The sequence below is a fragment of the Camelina sativa genome, chromosome 3, assembly GCF_000633955.1.
Source record: "Camelina sativa cultivar DH55 chromosome 3, Cs, whole genome shotgun sequence".
Taxonomy (NCBI): domain Eukaryota; kingdom Viridiplantae; phylum Streptophyta; class Magnoliopsida; order Brassicales; family Brassicaceae; genus Camelina; species Camelina sativa.
In genome coordinates, this window is record NC_025687.1 from 28,004,285 (window position 1) to 28,015,732 (window position 11,448).

Consider the following 11,448-nt stretch of genomic DNA (forward strand, 5'->3'; position numbering starts at 1 on the left):
TATATAGGGAAGATGAAGGGAACACCATAGGATGGGAAGGGATTGTCGATAAAGCCCATACTTGACGTGCTGGGGGGCATTCAAATAGCACATGGTTTATAGTTTCCTCCTCCGCTCCACATCTAGGACAATCTTTATCTCTACCAATATGGCGATGATGCAGGCGTTGACATGTTGCCAAGCACCCAGTCACACATTGCCAAACGAAATGCTTAAGCTTCCGTGATAGAGATTCTGGTGATGAATTCTCATGTCATGTGTGAGAGAGACGGTCCCGTGAGAGAGACTGTGGGCAAGATATTCACGTCTCGTTCACTGATTAGTTTTCTCTATGTATGGAAAAATCACTCAAGAAAAAAAAAACATTTAATAACTTAAACTTAATTTAGCCAGTCAGAAATTAGTTGGCAAGCCCAGCTGAATTTGAATTCAAAATTTTCTTCTACAAATTTCACTATGGTACTTGGTCGGTTATACAAACCAAAAAAACATATACTTGTTTCCCTACTGAAGATCAAATATATACACCCAGATTCTAAAACTATATAGTTTATCGGAGATGTAGAAATGTTAAGATAATCAATCGAGAGAATAAATAACTTGTATAAAAATGTTACAAAATGTGTTTTTCGAATATATATATATATATATGGAAAGTAACACTATTCAATGTTCAAATATTCATTGGAAATAAAAATTATTTGACAGTACTAAGTCACATAGATGTTTGGGTCAACCTATATTGGGAAAAAATAACAAATCTTCTGTTCATCTATTGGTCTATGTAGGCGTATTTCTCCAAAACATGATAATATTGTTATAGCATTACTTTTCTTTATTTTGCATTTTTAATCTATATTCTTTTGCATTTCTCTCTTTTTTTTGTTTTTAATCTCTCTCTCTCTTTTTTTGGTAATGAAATTTTGATAGATTGTAAGAAAGAGACATTGAAGAGACTTTTACTCTAACCATAGACGATAGCAAGTGAGATTGCGTTATCCGTTGATGGATCCATCATGACAGGTGAACTCTTCATTGCATTTATACAATTTAAGCTGGAAAGTATTTATTTCTTTGAAAACATGTTGTGATATCGTTTTGATTGCGAAAAGAAAAAATCATTTTGATTGTGAAGGCATTATATAGTACGTAGCACAACGTTATTTATATTTGAATCTAACAGTACATTTACAAAATTTTCTCTAACTAATAAGTCAAAAACATTTTTTTTTAATTAACCGTTAGTGTTAGTTACATTTTGGATGGAAATGATTAAAAAAAAAAGATTGATCTTTAAATTTTCCAAATATACTCTTGCATGTTAAAATAACTATCAAGAAAATTGCAATGTAAATTTGGAAGCGAAATTCCAAAAACAGAGAACATGCTAACTCGTAATTTATAATTATGCTTTAAAAAGTATAAGACAATGTATTGTTATCATCATGAAGTGTTATGCTTCATGTTGTTGTCACATGGGAGTTTTGTCACGAGTGTTACCATTTGATTGATTCTTTTGTATGTGCCAACAAAACTAAAGGAAAATTTAATCTAAAAATCTAGAAACAGATTTTCTTCGGACCAATTTCGTTTTTTTCCTCTCATTTTCGAGTCTGATAGACGTTGGCTTCGGACCAATATAACTCCATTACCTTTGTTAGGGTATATTTGGTTGATTTTTCTTCTAACAACATTAATTCAGTATGTGCGTTTAAATGCAGAAAGTGACGAAACAACAAAACTAATACAAATCATCATGCTACATGTTAATGTCAATTATATACATTGTTAAAACTATTTTTATTTTTGTTAATTTTCATGCTTAGACTCATATTATCATATATCTCTCAAAACCGAAATCAACTTTTTCAAAAATTAACCCTTCTAGTTATAGCAGAAATCCAATTCATGTCTTTTTAAATGCTTACATTTCAGTTTACATAGGTTCAACCGCTATAAGTCCAATCCCTTTTTTTTAACTAAAAAAAAAAAAAAAAAATCACACTATTGATAATTAGACAATTAGAACATAAATATGTTCGTGTCTTTTACTTTTCTTTTTCTCTTTCATTGAATTGAATAAAAAATCATATTTTTGACAGCATATATTTTGTTCTTATAACAATTTGTGTAAATTATAATAATGTCTAATAATAGGTATTTTTATTAAGAACATACATTTCTTTCTTTATAATAAATTTTGTAAACTATAATACAGACTAATATTCGGTATCGTAATTAGTAACATACATTTCCTTTTGAATAATAACTTTTATAGATTATAATACAGACTATTAGTCGGTATTCGTCATTAATAGATATCTTTTATATAGTAAAATATAAAATAGTAAATAATATAAAATCAATACTTGTTTTTTTTTGGTCAAACAAATCACTACTTTTTATCATTTTCTATTTGATAAATTTATTGATATGAAGACTAAAAGTTAATATATGGATTAAAGCAAAAACTCTAAATTTAGTTCTAAGTAAATTATTTAAGAAATAAATAAAATACAAAACTGTAAATAACTAAATATTGGTAGATTGGATGAACTCATCCACAGCCGTTAAACCTGATTTGGTTATATATATATTTAAAAAATAATAATCATATGAACACTTTACAAGTATCATTTTATTCTCAATATTGTTTTAGTAAAAAAATGGGGAATAGTAATTATTATTATGCTAATAATAGTTATATGAAATTATATTTCCATTTGGTGATATTGACCAGTGTCAAGTGTTAAAAAGCAGCTACAATTATCTCTTCTTCAAGGCAAATCATATTTTTGTATTTAAAGGCTCTCTCTACATCTTACATATAAATGGGCACACCTGCAGAGAGACTTTGATCTTGAAGAACATTCTCTTCATATTTTTTTTTTCTCGTCATCTTTACAAAAAAAAAAAAACTAATCTCTAACTTCTCCACCATTGATGAGCTCTGACTCCAATTTCACTACTTCCCTCTCTCTCTTTCTCCTTTCACTTTTCTCGGCAAAGGTTCAGTGAAATCACAATCCGATTCCTCTGTTTTGCTCTGTTTTTCTAACACCAAAGATTCAAGAGTTAACCATGGAGGGAACAAGATCGAAACCGGTTCGGAATCTGCCCGAGACAATCCATTCTTTGCTCGGTTTGAAATCTCATCTGACTTCAGCTTGGGTTAAATCTGTATGCAACATCGTCAACAATGTTCCTTCTTCGACGCCAAAGAAAAAAGAAGACGATGACTCTGTTTCTTCTGCCCAATTACAGAGCATTAGAGGTACAACAACACTTCCTTCGGATTCCTCTCCTTATTTTTCTGAGATTTTTGTGTTTCTTTGGAACTTTGTTCATAAATTTTTTTCTTATTTCGTTCTGTATAAAAAAATTATTGTCTTCTTGTGTGAAATTAAAAACCTTTGGTGGAGATTACCTACTACATGCAAATCATATCAGCCGTTGGATCAGCTGCTCTCGTACTGTATTGAGTTACGTGTCAGTCATCCAACGGCTGCTCGGTATTAATTTTGTTGCAATACACACAACATTTTATCCCTTTTATAATAATATAGTCAACACTCAACAGAGATTTACATATGTCAGGCTAGAATTTACTATAATATATAATTAAACATGAGAATCTATGTTTATTCAGATGATTTTTGTTAATATTTTCATTTCTTATTTATTTATATGCTCTGTAACTTTAAGGGTCTTTTGCTCTGTTTCTTCTGTTATTATTGGTTGCAGATCAACTCTCTGCACTGACAGTTCATGTGAATGATCAGAACAAACGGAGAAGACAGATTCTTAATGAGTTCTTGGACCTTAAAGGTTAGTTTAATGCATTAAAACACTATGATTTTTCAGCTGTATATTCCAATTTGATAGTGTAATATTCTTATTGATTGGAAAATTTTGTCAGGGAACATTCGTGTGTTTTGTCGAGTCAAGCCCTTAGGAGCCTCCGACAAACGGAAAACACCAGTTACTTCGGATACAAGAAATGTTATCATCAAGTTAACAGAAACCAAGAGAAAGACCTACAACTTCGACAGAGTTCTCCAACCTGATTCATCCCAAGGTAGCCTTGGCTTTTGATCTCCTATGAGTATCTTGCGTTATGAATTCATATTTGATATTTCAGTTTCCTATATAGATCATGCATACATGGAAGTGTTCTTGATTAGTATTCAAAATTTGCAGATGATGTTTTCTTGGAGATCGAACCAGTAATCAAATCGGTTATCGATGGCTACAACGCTTGCATTTTCGCATACGGGCAAACCGGTACTGGAAAGACTTACACAATGGTTAGAAAGATCAATCAGAACATCTCTTTGTTTTCATGCATTGTTGTTTCTTTTAAGTCGATATATCAAATATGGATGAATCATTTTTGCAGGAGGGTCTTCCGAACTCTCCAGGTATTGTTCCTCGAGCAATCAAGGGATTGTTCAAACAAGTCGAGGAAAGCAATCATAGGTTTGAGATCACCTTTAGCATGCTTGAGATTTACATGGGGAATCTTAAAGACTTGCTTCTTTCTCAAGCAACTAAACCCATTTCTCCAATACCTCCAAGGTAATAATAATACTCATAACATATGCAGAGATAGGTCTCCACTGAAAGGATCAGAGTATATATATTTTAATGAGTTTTTTTCGTTCTATGTTTGTTTCTCAGCCTTTCGATTCATACTGATGAAAAGGGAGAGATAGAGATTGAGAACTTGGTGAATATTAAAGTGAATGACTTTAATGAAGTCTTCAAGTTATACAAATTAGGTTGCCGAAACAGAGCTACTGCCTCCACAAATTCTAACTCTGTTTCCAGCAGATCTCACTGGTAAGAAGTCAAAATTTTGATCTCATCTTTTGTATTACAAAATGTTCTTTGATCTCTCATATATGGATGGGAAAACCAATGAAACAGTATGATCCGTGTATCCATCACTTGCCATGGAGCTCCTGAGAGACGGCGTGAAACAAACAAGATTTGGCTAGTGGACCTTGGAGGAAGTGAGCGTGTGTTGAAAACCAAAGCCATTGGTCGTCGTTTTGATGAAGGCAAAGCCATTAATCTCTCGTTGTCTGCTCTTGGAGATGTCATCAACTCTCTTCAACACAAGAATTCTCACATTCCTTACAGGTAAACATATCATTTTCCTTTTTCAACCTTTGAGGTCTCAAATTCTGAAAATTTTGAGTTTCTTTCTGTGTTTCAGGAACAGCACGCTCACACAGGTTCTGAAAGACTCTCTCGGTAAGTAAGATCTGTCAAAACTATCTTGGTTTTCACTGAAACTCGTTTATTAAAATTAAGTTATTGAATTTTCAGGGCAAGACTCAAAGACGTTGATGATGGTTCATATCAGCCCTAAAGAAGATGATCTGTGTGAAACAATATGTTCTTTAAACTTCGCAACAAGGGCAAAGAACACTCATTTAGGGCAGGATGAATCAACGGTAACTAAATTAATAACTAGCATAAAGTCACCAACTTACTTTTAAAGTGTTCCACTTTCTGATGGGTTATAGATTCTTTTGACGTGTAGGAAGAACAAGTGAAAAAAGAGGCTCTGATGATGACCCTGCATAAGAAGATGGAAAAGATCGAACAAGAGCGTGAGATAGCATTAAGAGAGATGAGAAATCTAAACCAGACATTAGAGAAATTCTCAGGTAAGCCTCATGTTACTGAAGAAGAAGAAGAGGATGTGATTAGAGAAGAGATCCTAGTGACTCCAAAGAAACGAAAGAACAAATCAAGACGTGCTTCAGATGTTTTTCCTAGCTTCATGAGACCAACAGCTAACAGCAACAGAAGATTATCAGGAGCAGATTTTAGCGTAATCCCTAATGGTTCAGGCTTTAAGTCGAGACGGAACTCGATGGTATCTGTCCGAGCTGAATCTGTGTGTCTTCCTTTGAATAAGAACGGATTTGGGTCTGCTTGTGACTCATCAGACAGGAGCGTTTCGAAATCGACTTGGGTAATGCGTCAAAATACAGCAGATGATGCAACAGTGTATAGTCAGGATATATCTGAGTGTGACATTAAGTTGGTTGTGTCTGAGCACAAGCCAAAAGTACTGCAGATGGGGACTGGATCTGGGACAAAACCCCGTTCCAGGATGGGTAACCTGGAGAAAGATGTGAGGCAGAAGATGGGTGGAAGAGAGTTTTCTAGGATTAACAGTTGGCTTGACAAGACTCAACTTCCCAGGACTCCTTGCCCTGAACAACTAGACATGTTGTTGGAGAAGTCATCAACACAGAGTTTTACAACGGAGAAGATCACTGGAAATGAGTTCTTCGAAAAACTGGAAGATATAGGAGAGTCTAACGGAGGTGAGACGACAGTGGTTAAACCTACACCGATGCTTAAAAATCTGTTTGAGCTGCAGTGTCTCTGTTCTTCCGAAGAAGAGGATCAGATTTTGTCCAGATTCCCAAATCCTAGTGATGAAGATGATTACGAGTCTCTCTGTCCTCCAACTTTAGAAAACGATGGTTTTAGCCAATACATAGACAATGAATGGTTTGGAGTCAACAACAACAGAGCGGATTTGGAGCGAGATTCACCAGCCTCGGTCTCGCTGTTAGAACGTGAACGGGATCTGAAACAGCTCTTACCGCAATTGGGTTTGGATCGATCACTCAAACCGAACTCTCAGAGGGGTTTGGCGTTCGCGGATGGCGTGGCTCCACCATTGCTTAGAGCACAAGAAACCCTGGGAGAAAGAGGTAAGCAGTTTTTGGACCCACGTTTGTGTTCTGGCGAAGAATGTTTTGACAAACGCAAACGCTTTTCTAAGATTCTGTTTTTGGTTTGGTGTTGCAGGATTCGCTCCAAGGTTCATGCAGAAACTTCAGGCTTTATGCTTCCGTATCCTTCTGGGATTAGGGTTTATCGATGTGGGATATGACAATGACTTCTTCAACGGGTTAATGAAGTAATGACAAGAAACAGATCCTATTCGTCATTGAGATCCCCAAATTTTTTAATAGAAATTTAAGTATGATTCTTTTTTGAATAAACTCTTAAGTTCTGTTTAGTGTCTAATGACTCAGTTTTTGAGTAGAAGCCAATCTTTTATAGTTCTGTTTAAAACCTGACATGTCTTTTTTTTTTTTTAAGGTTTACAAAAGTCTTTTTAGAGAAAATTTGTCTCTTTTTCTTATAAGTTTTAATTAAAAAGACAAAAAAAAATAGAGAAGATACAAAAATTTGGGGCATAATTATAATCAAAGACTCCAATGTAATCTTGTGTAATTAGAGGAGATAAGGAGAGAGCGAAGTTGACTGTGTAGTATGGACTTTGGTAATGCACTACCATCTTCTTCTTCTTTATAAACCCTAATTTCCGTAATTCCTTAATTTGTGGTTAAATATTCCGTGTGGATTACTCTTTTATTCTTGTTTTCAGATTTTTGTTTTGCTCTGATAAGAAAAGAGATCGTTTATTGAGGTATCGGCTTTTTCCTGTCCTCTTTACACATCGCGTTTTGGGGTTGGATTGTTGTGTGTGAATTGAACGTTAAGGGGTTCTAAATTGACAAGGTTGAAAGATGTATCATTTTCAAATCGTTTAGTAATCGATCATTGAAATCAATGTAGCACCAGAGACTTAAATCTGATAGTCGCTATTTGTTTTTTTTTGGTTGATCCATTAGAATAAACTCTCTGTTTCTTCCCTTTTTGGTTGTCGTTTTGATGTCTTTTGGAGACCATCAACACTTACCCGGAATTCAGATTTCTTTGTTATTGGGGAAAAATGTAAGGGACAGTTTGACACTGGACTACTATGATCTGATGTAACTAAAAATATCTTGAATCAAAAGCGATTCTTTCTACTTAACTCTTGGATATTTGGTTGGCATGTCTTCTATTTACATATGTTTTCATGGTTTAAGCTTTCTGAATACATGAAATATAGGTCGCCGGTTCTGACAGGTTCTTCACATCCTCCCAAGCATTTTCACTATATAAGTCAATTTCTGCTCTCTGCTCATTTGCTTTTGCTCTGGTTTGTTTCACTTCAAACTCCAAATATCTTCTTCACTTTATATCTCAATTATATGCAGCTACTTGGCCATATCTGTTGACAGCTCTAAGCCATGTTTGTTTCTGCTAATTAATTCCTTAACCAATAAATCAAATTAAGTTGTGGTTGGTGCTCTAATCAACTTTAGCCTGGTTTTAGAATGTTGTTCATTTCTTTTTTCCACTGTTTGTGTGAACAAAGGAAGCAAAACTTGGTCTTTGATTGTGTTTTAATGATAGTATAAGAAAGAAGTGGATCTGGTAGTTTAGTTTACAAATTACAAGACTTAAATTAGGAAAGGGTTAATTAGTTAAATTAATAATGCACCCCACTTTGTAGAGTTGATTTAGGTGTAGACTGTAGGCAATGGCAAGCCTTTGACGATGCCACAGAGGTTAGTGTTGAGGGGGATGTTGTACTCGTCCCTAAGCGACTTCTCGGGTGATTGAACGCTGACATACAACTGCTCGCCTAGGTATCTCCTCTCCCAGTTCTCAGCCCTGATGTTCCACATGCCGGCGTTATCGAATGTCAATAGGATAGCTGACCAAGACTTGGGGTATACTTGCACGGTGTGTCTGCTAACCGCATCGAGCAAGTTGTAGTTCTTTCTGCTTTCAGGTGTCCACTTCCCTGGCTCAGAGCTGGCAATGTCCATGGAACAACACAAAGTTATTATAAGATAGAATTATAAAAGAAAGAAAGAAAAATACAGTGAAGAGAGAAAAGGGAGCAAAGAGCTTACGCGACAGCGAAGAAGGAGTAACCATCCAAATGGAATGACTGCATGCTTTTCTCGTGGTTCTCGAAGATGATCTCTACAAAGGTACGGAAAGTGATGTTGAGAACATTAGGCTCTACGGTCAATGTTGTGATTTTGGCTGCAGGCTCGTCCTTGATCACGTTGTACTTGAACACCTTCTCTGCCATCTGGAAGTACTCAGCAAGCTTCAAAGGAGTCTCGGTATCAACGTGTGATACACCGTTGAAACCAAACCTGAGTTTACCGTCAACCATGCTCTTAGTGTTGACAAGCTTGATGCTACGGGTGATGTTGATCTTTCCGTAATGGTATGAGCCCTGTGGGTTAGGCCTGGCAGCACTAGCGGTGAGGTTCCACCTGAAAGACCTAAACTGGTTCAAAGACCAAGCCCATCCAACGGGAGCCTTGGGGAGCTTAGTTGAAGCCTGAACGTTGCTACCCTCATATCGGATCACACCCACGGTGCCCAACTCCTTCTTGAGGAACCTAGTTGATGCAACCATGTAGTAATCCTTAGCTGCCTGGTTAGCAGTCACAAGAACTGAAAAGCACTGGCCGACGTGGACATCGAGAGAGTCATAATCGTTCTGAAGAACATGAGATCCTTCCATCTCTACGAGCTTCATCTTGTGGTTCTGGATCCTGAAGTTAAGGGTAGACTTGAACCCAACATTGCAGAGCCTGTACTTGTAAGTCTTCCCAGGCTTCATGGTGAACAAAGGCTCGTTATTTCCTCCCACCTTTCCAGACTTTCCATTGATCAAAACACCATTGGGCAATCCGAGGGTGCGTCCACTGTCAAGGAGGTTCTTGAGAGCAGTGTGGCCAGTTGTGTACCAGTCACCGAGAAGGACAGTGTATTCATCCTCGGGAGCAGCATAAGGAACGGGAATAAGGAGACGGCTGTTGACGCGAAGACCACCAAAACCACCAGCAAAGCGGTGGAGAGAAGTGGTTGGGTAATAGAAGTAGGAACCGATCTGGTCCTTAGGTTGGAAATGGTAAGTAAAGTTCTGTCCTGCTGGGATGGGGCATGAAGTACCAGCCACACCATCTTGCCAGCTGTTCTTCCTGTGCTGAATCCCGCTCCTGCATCCACAGTCCATCATTAATTAATTAATACTCAAATCACAAGAATGTTAAAATGCGTCAAACAAACTGTAGGAATTTTAAAAGAATGTTAAAGTCTTTGCCTCCACAGTCCGACCTATATATATATCCCCGTAACAACAAACCTTTTAACAGATTATCAGAAGATGAATAAACAATGTGGATTAGTACCAGGTCAAGAGGAAAGGCTCGTCCAGGTTGTTGAAGACATTGATGACAACGTTGTTGTTAGAGGTTGAGTTAAGGTTAGGACCAGGGAATTGACTGTTGATGAGAATCACCTTTTGAGGAACACCTAGAGGTGAGGCAGTTCCGTATGTCACGTTCCATGTATAGAAGAAGTAAGGATCGCCGGCGTTCACAATCGCCACCGTTGAGACGAGGCAAACTAACACCGTCAATAACCTTCCCTCCATTTTTCTCTTTTTTCCTAAGAAAAAAGAGAATAATTTTGGTTTCTGTGTTACGTATAATTAACCCTTTCCTACCAAAAAAAAAAAAAAAAAAAAAAAAAANTCTCTCTCTCTTTCTTTCTGGTTTTAAGATTCGAGAAACTTTGAATGAGTACAACTCAGATCGTATTCTAATATTGGAAATGCCCCTAACGATGTCAATAATTAAGTGGTTTCTACGTCAAAAGAATGTTTGCCGGAAAAAAATGTCATGACAAAACTATGACCAAGATAAAATGTATCGATTAGCTAGCAAAATGTAAACCCAAGATAGAAGTAGTTGTAATATTTAGATTAACGTTTCTAAAAAATTCTGAGGCTATTTTTTTCCTCTCGATACTTTGGTTTCTTTGTAGCAGCTTTTCGTGTTTTCAGTTCCGTACTTCTCACGTCAAACTTAGTCACTATAATACTATAGTATATAACTAGAGATAACTGAATTATATTTATCTTAATGTGTACACAATGGTGACGAATAACATGAGAGCCACTTTCCAAAGCCCGGTTGTTCACCAGGAACAAGCCAAGGTCCGTGACAATCTCGACGACTCACGGGCAAGCTCGACTCTTCGACAATCCCTAACTGCAAGGTGGATCTTGCTTTCCTCGGAACAGCCTAGCCGGATCCATGCTTATCCACCGAAGCACGACAAGCCAGCTAGGCGAGGGTGGAAACGATGCCCATGGGGACATCTCGGTAATACGTGCGACCTACGTATATACCGCCACCCTTCGGCCTCGGAGAATCCATGTCCGCCCATGCATGACACGCCCATTCTCCTCGGCCAATCACCATCTTTCGTCCAGATATTCCGAAAAAATCCGAAAAACCGGTCGCCGGAAAAGTCGCCGGAAAATTTTTCGGCGTCCGGTGCAGGCGACCGGCCAGTCGGAGATCCCTCGGACGCATATCCGGAACCAAACCCTCGATCGCTACCGATGTCCGGAACCGAGTAGGGGTACCTCGGTCTGCCCAGACTTCCACCAACACCCACCCCCCTATATAGCTCTTAGCGTTTTTCTTGGTCCGGCACCAGGAGACATTGAAATGTCTGAGGAGTCACTGGTGCCAAAAAAAA

The 11,448-nt window shown here is 37.2% G+C and overlaps 2 protein-coding genes across 2 annotated transcripts; one reads left to right on the forward strand and one right to left on the reverse strand.

Annotated features, from left to right (window-relative positions):
* Positions 2,802 to 7,310, forward strand: LOC104778427 (kinesin-like protein KIN-14G). Its single transcript, XM_010502870.2, has 11 exons — positions 2,802 to 3,274; positions 3,745 to 3,828; positions 3,920 to 4,078; positions 4,201 to 4,307; positions 4,400 to 4,578; positions 4,681 to 4,842; positions 4,930 to 5,145; positions 5,222 to 5,259; positions 5,335 to 5,462; positions 5,552 to 6,743; positions 6,841 to 7,310. The coding sequence occupies exons 1-11, from the start codon at positions 3,082 to 3,084 to the stop codon at positions 6,954 to 6,956; spliced, it is 2,574 nt and encodes an 857-aa protein (XP_010501172.1). The 5' UTR covers positions 2,802 to 3,081; the 3' UTR covers positions 6,957 to 7,310.
* Positions 8,221 to 10,426, reverse strand: LOC104778428 (L-ascorbate oxidase homolog). The gene is made up of 3 exons (XM_010502872.1): positions 10,089 to 10,426; positions 8,790 to 9,896; positions 8,221 to 8,688 (listed from the first exon to the last, which is right to left on the reverse strand). Exons 1-3 carry the CDS (start codon positions 10,331 to 10,333, stop codon positions 8,391 to 8,393), a joined length of 1,650 nt encoding a protein of 549 aa, XP_010501174.1. The 5' UTR covers positions 10,334 to 10,426; the 3' UTR covers positions 8,221 to 8,390.

Bases quoted from the DNA above. Each gene is read 5' to 3' on its own strand.
- LOC104778427 (XM_010502870.2), top strand. From the start codon at position 3,082: ATGGAGGGAACAAGATCGAAACCGGTTCGGAATCTGCCCGAGACAATC. The intron at 4,308-4,399 runs GTTAGAAAGATC...TCATTTTTGCAG, and splicing joins CTGGAAAGACTTACACAATG to GAGGGTCTTCCGAACTCTCC. The intron at 5,146-5,221 runs GTAAACATATCA...TCTGTGTTTCAG, and splicing joins AATTCTCACATTCCTTACAG to GAACAGCACGCTCACACAGG.
- LOC104778428 (XM_010502872.1), bottom strand. From the start codon at position 10,333: ATGGAGGGAAGGTTATTGACGGTGTTAGTTTGCCTCGTCTCAACGGTG. The intron at 9,897-10,088 runs GTACTAATCCAC...CTGTGGATGCAG, and splicing joins GAGCCTTTCCTCTTGACCTG to GAGCGGGATTCAGCACAGGA. The intron at 8,689-8,789 runs GTAAGCTCTTTG...GGACATTGCCAG, and splicing joins TACTCCTTCTTCGCTGTCGC to CTCTGAGCCAGGGAAGTGGA.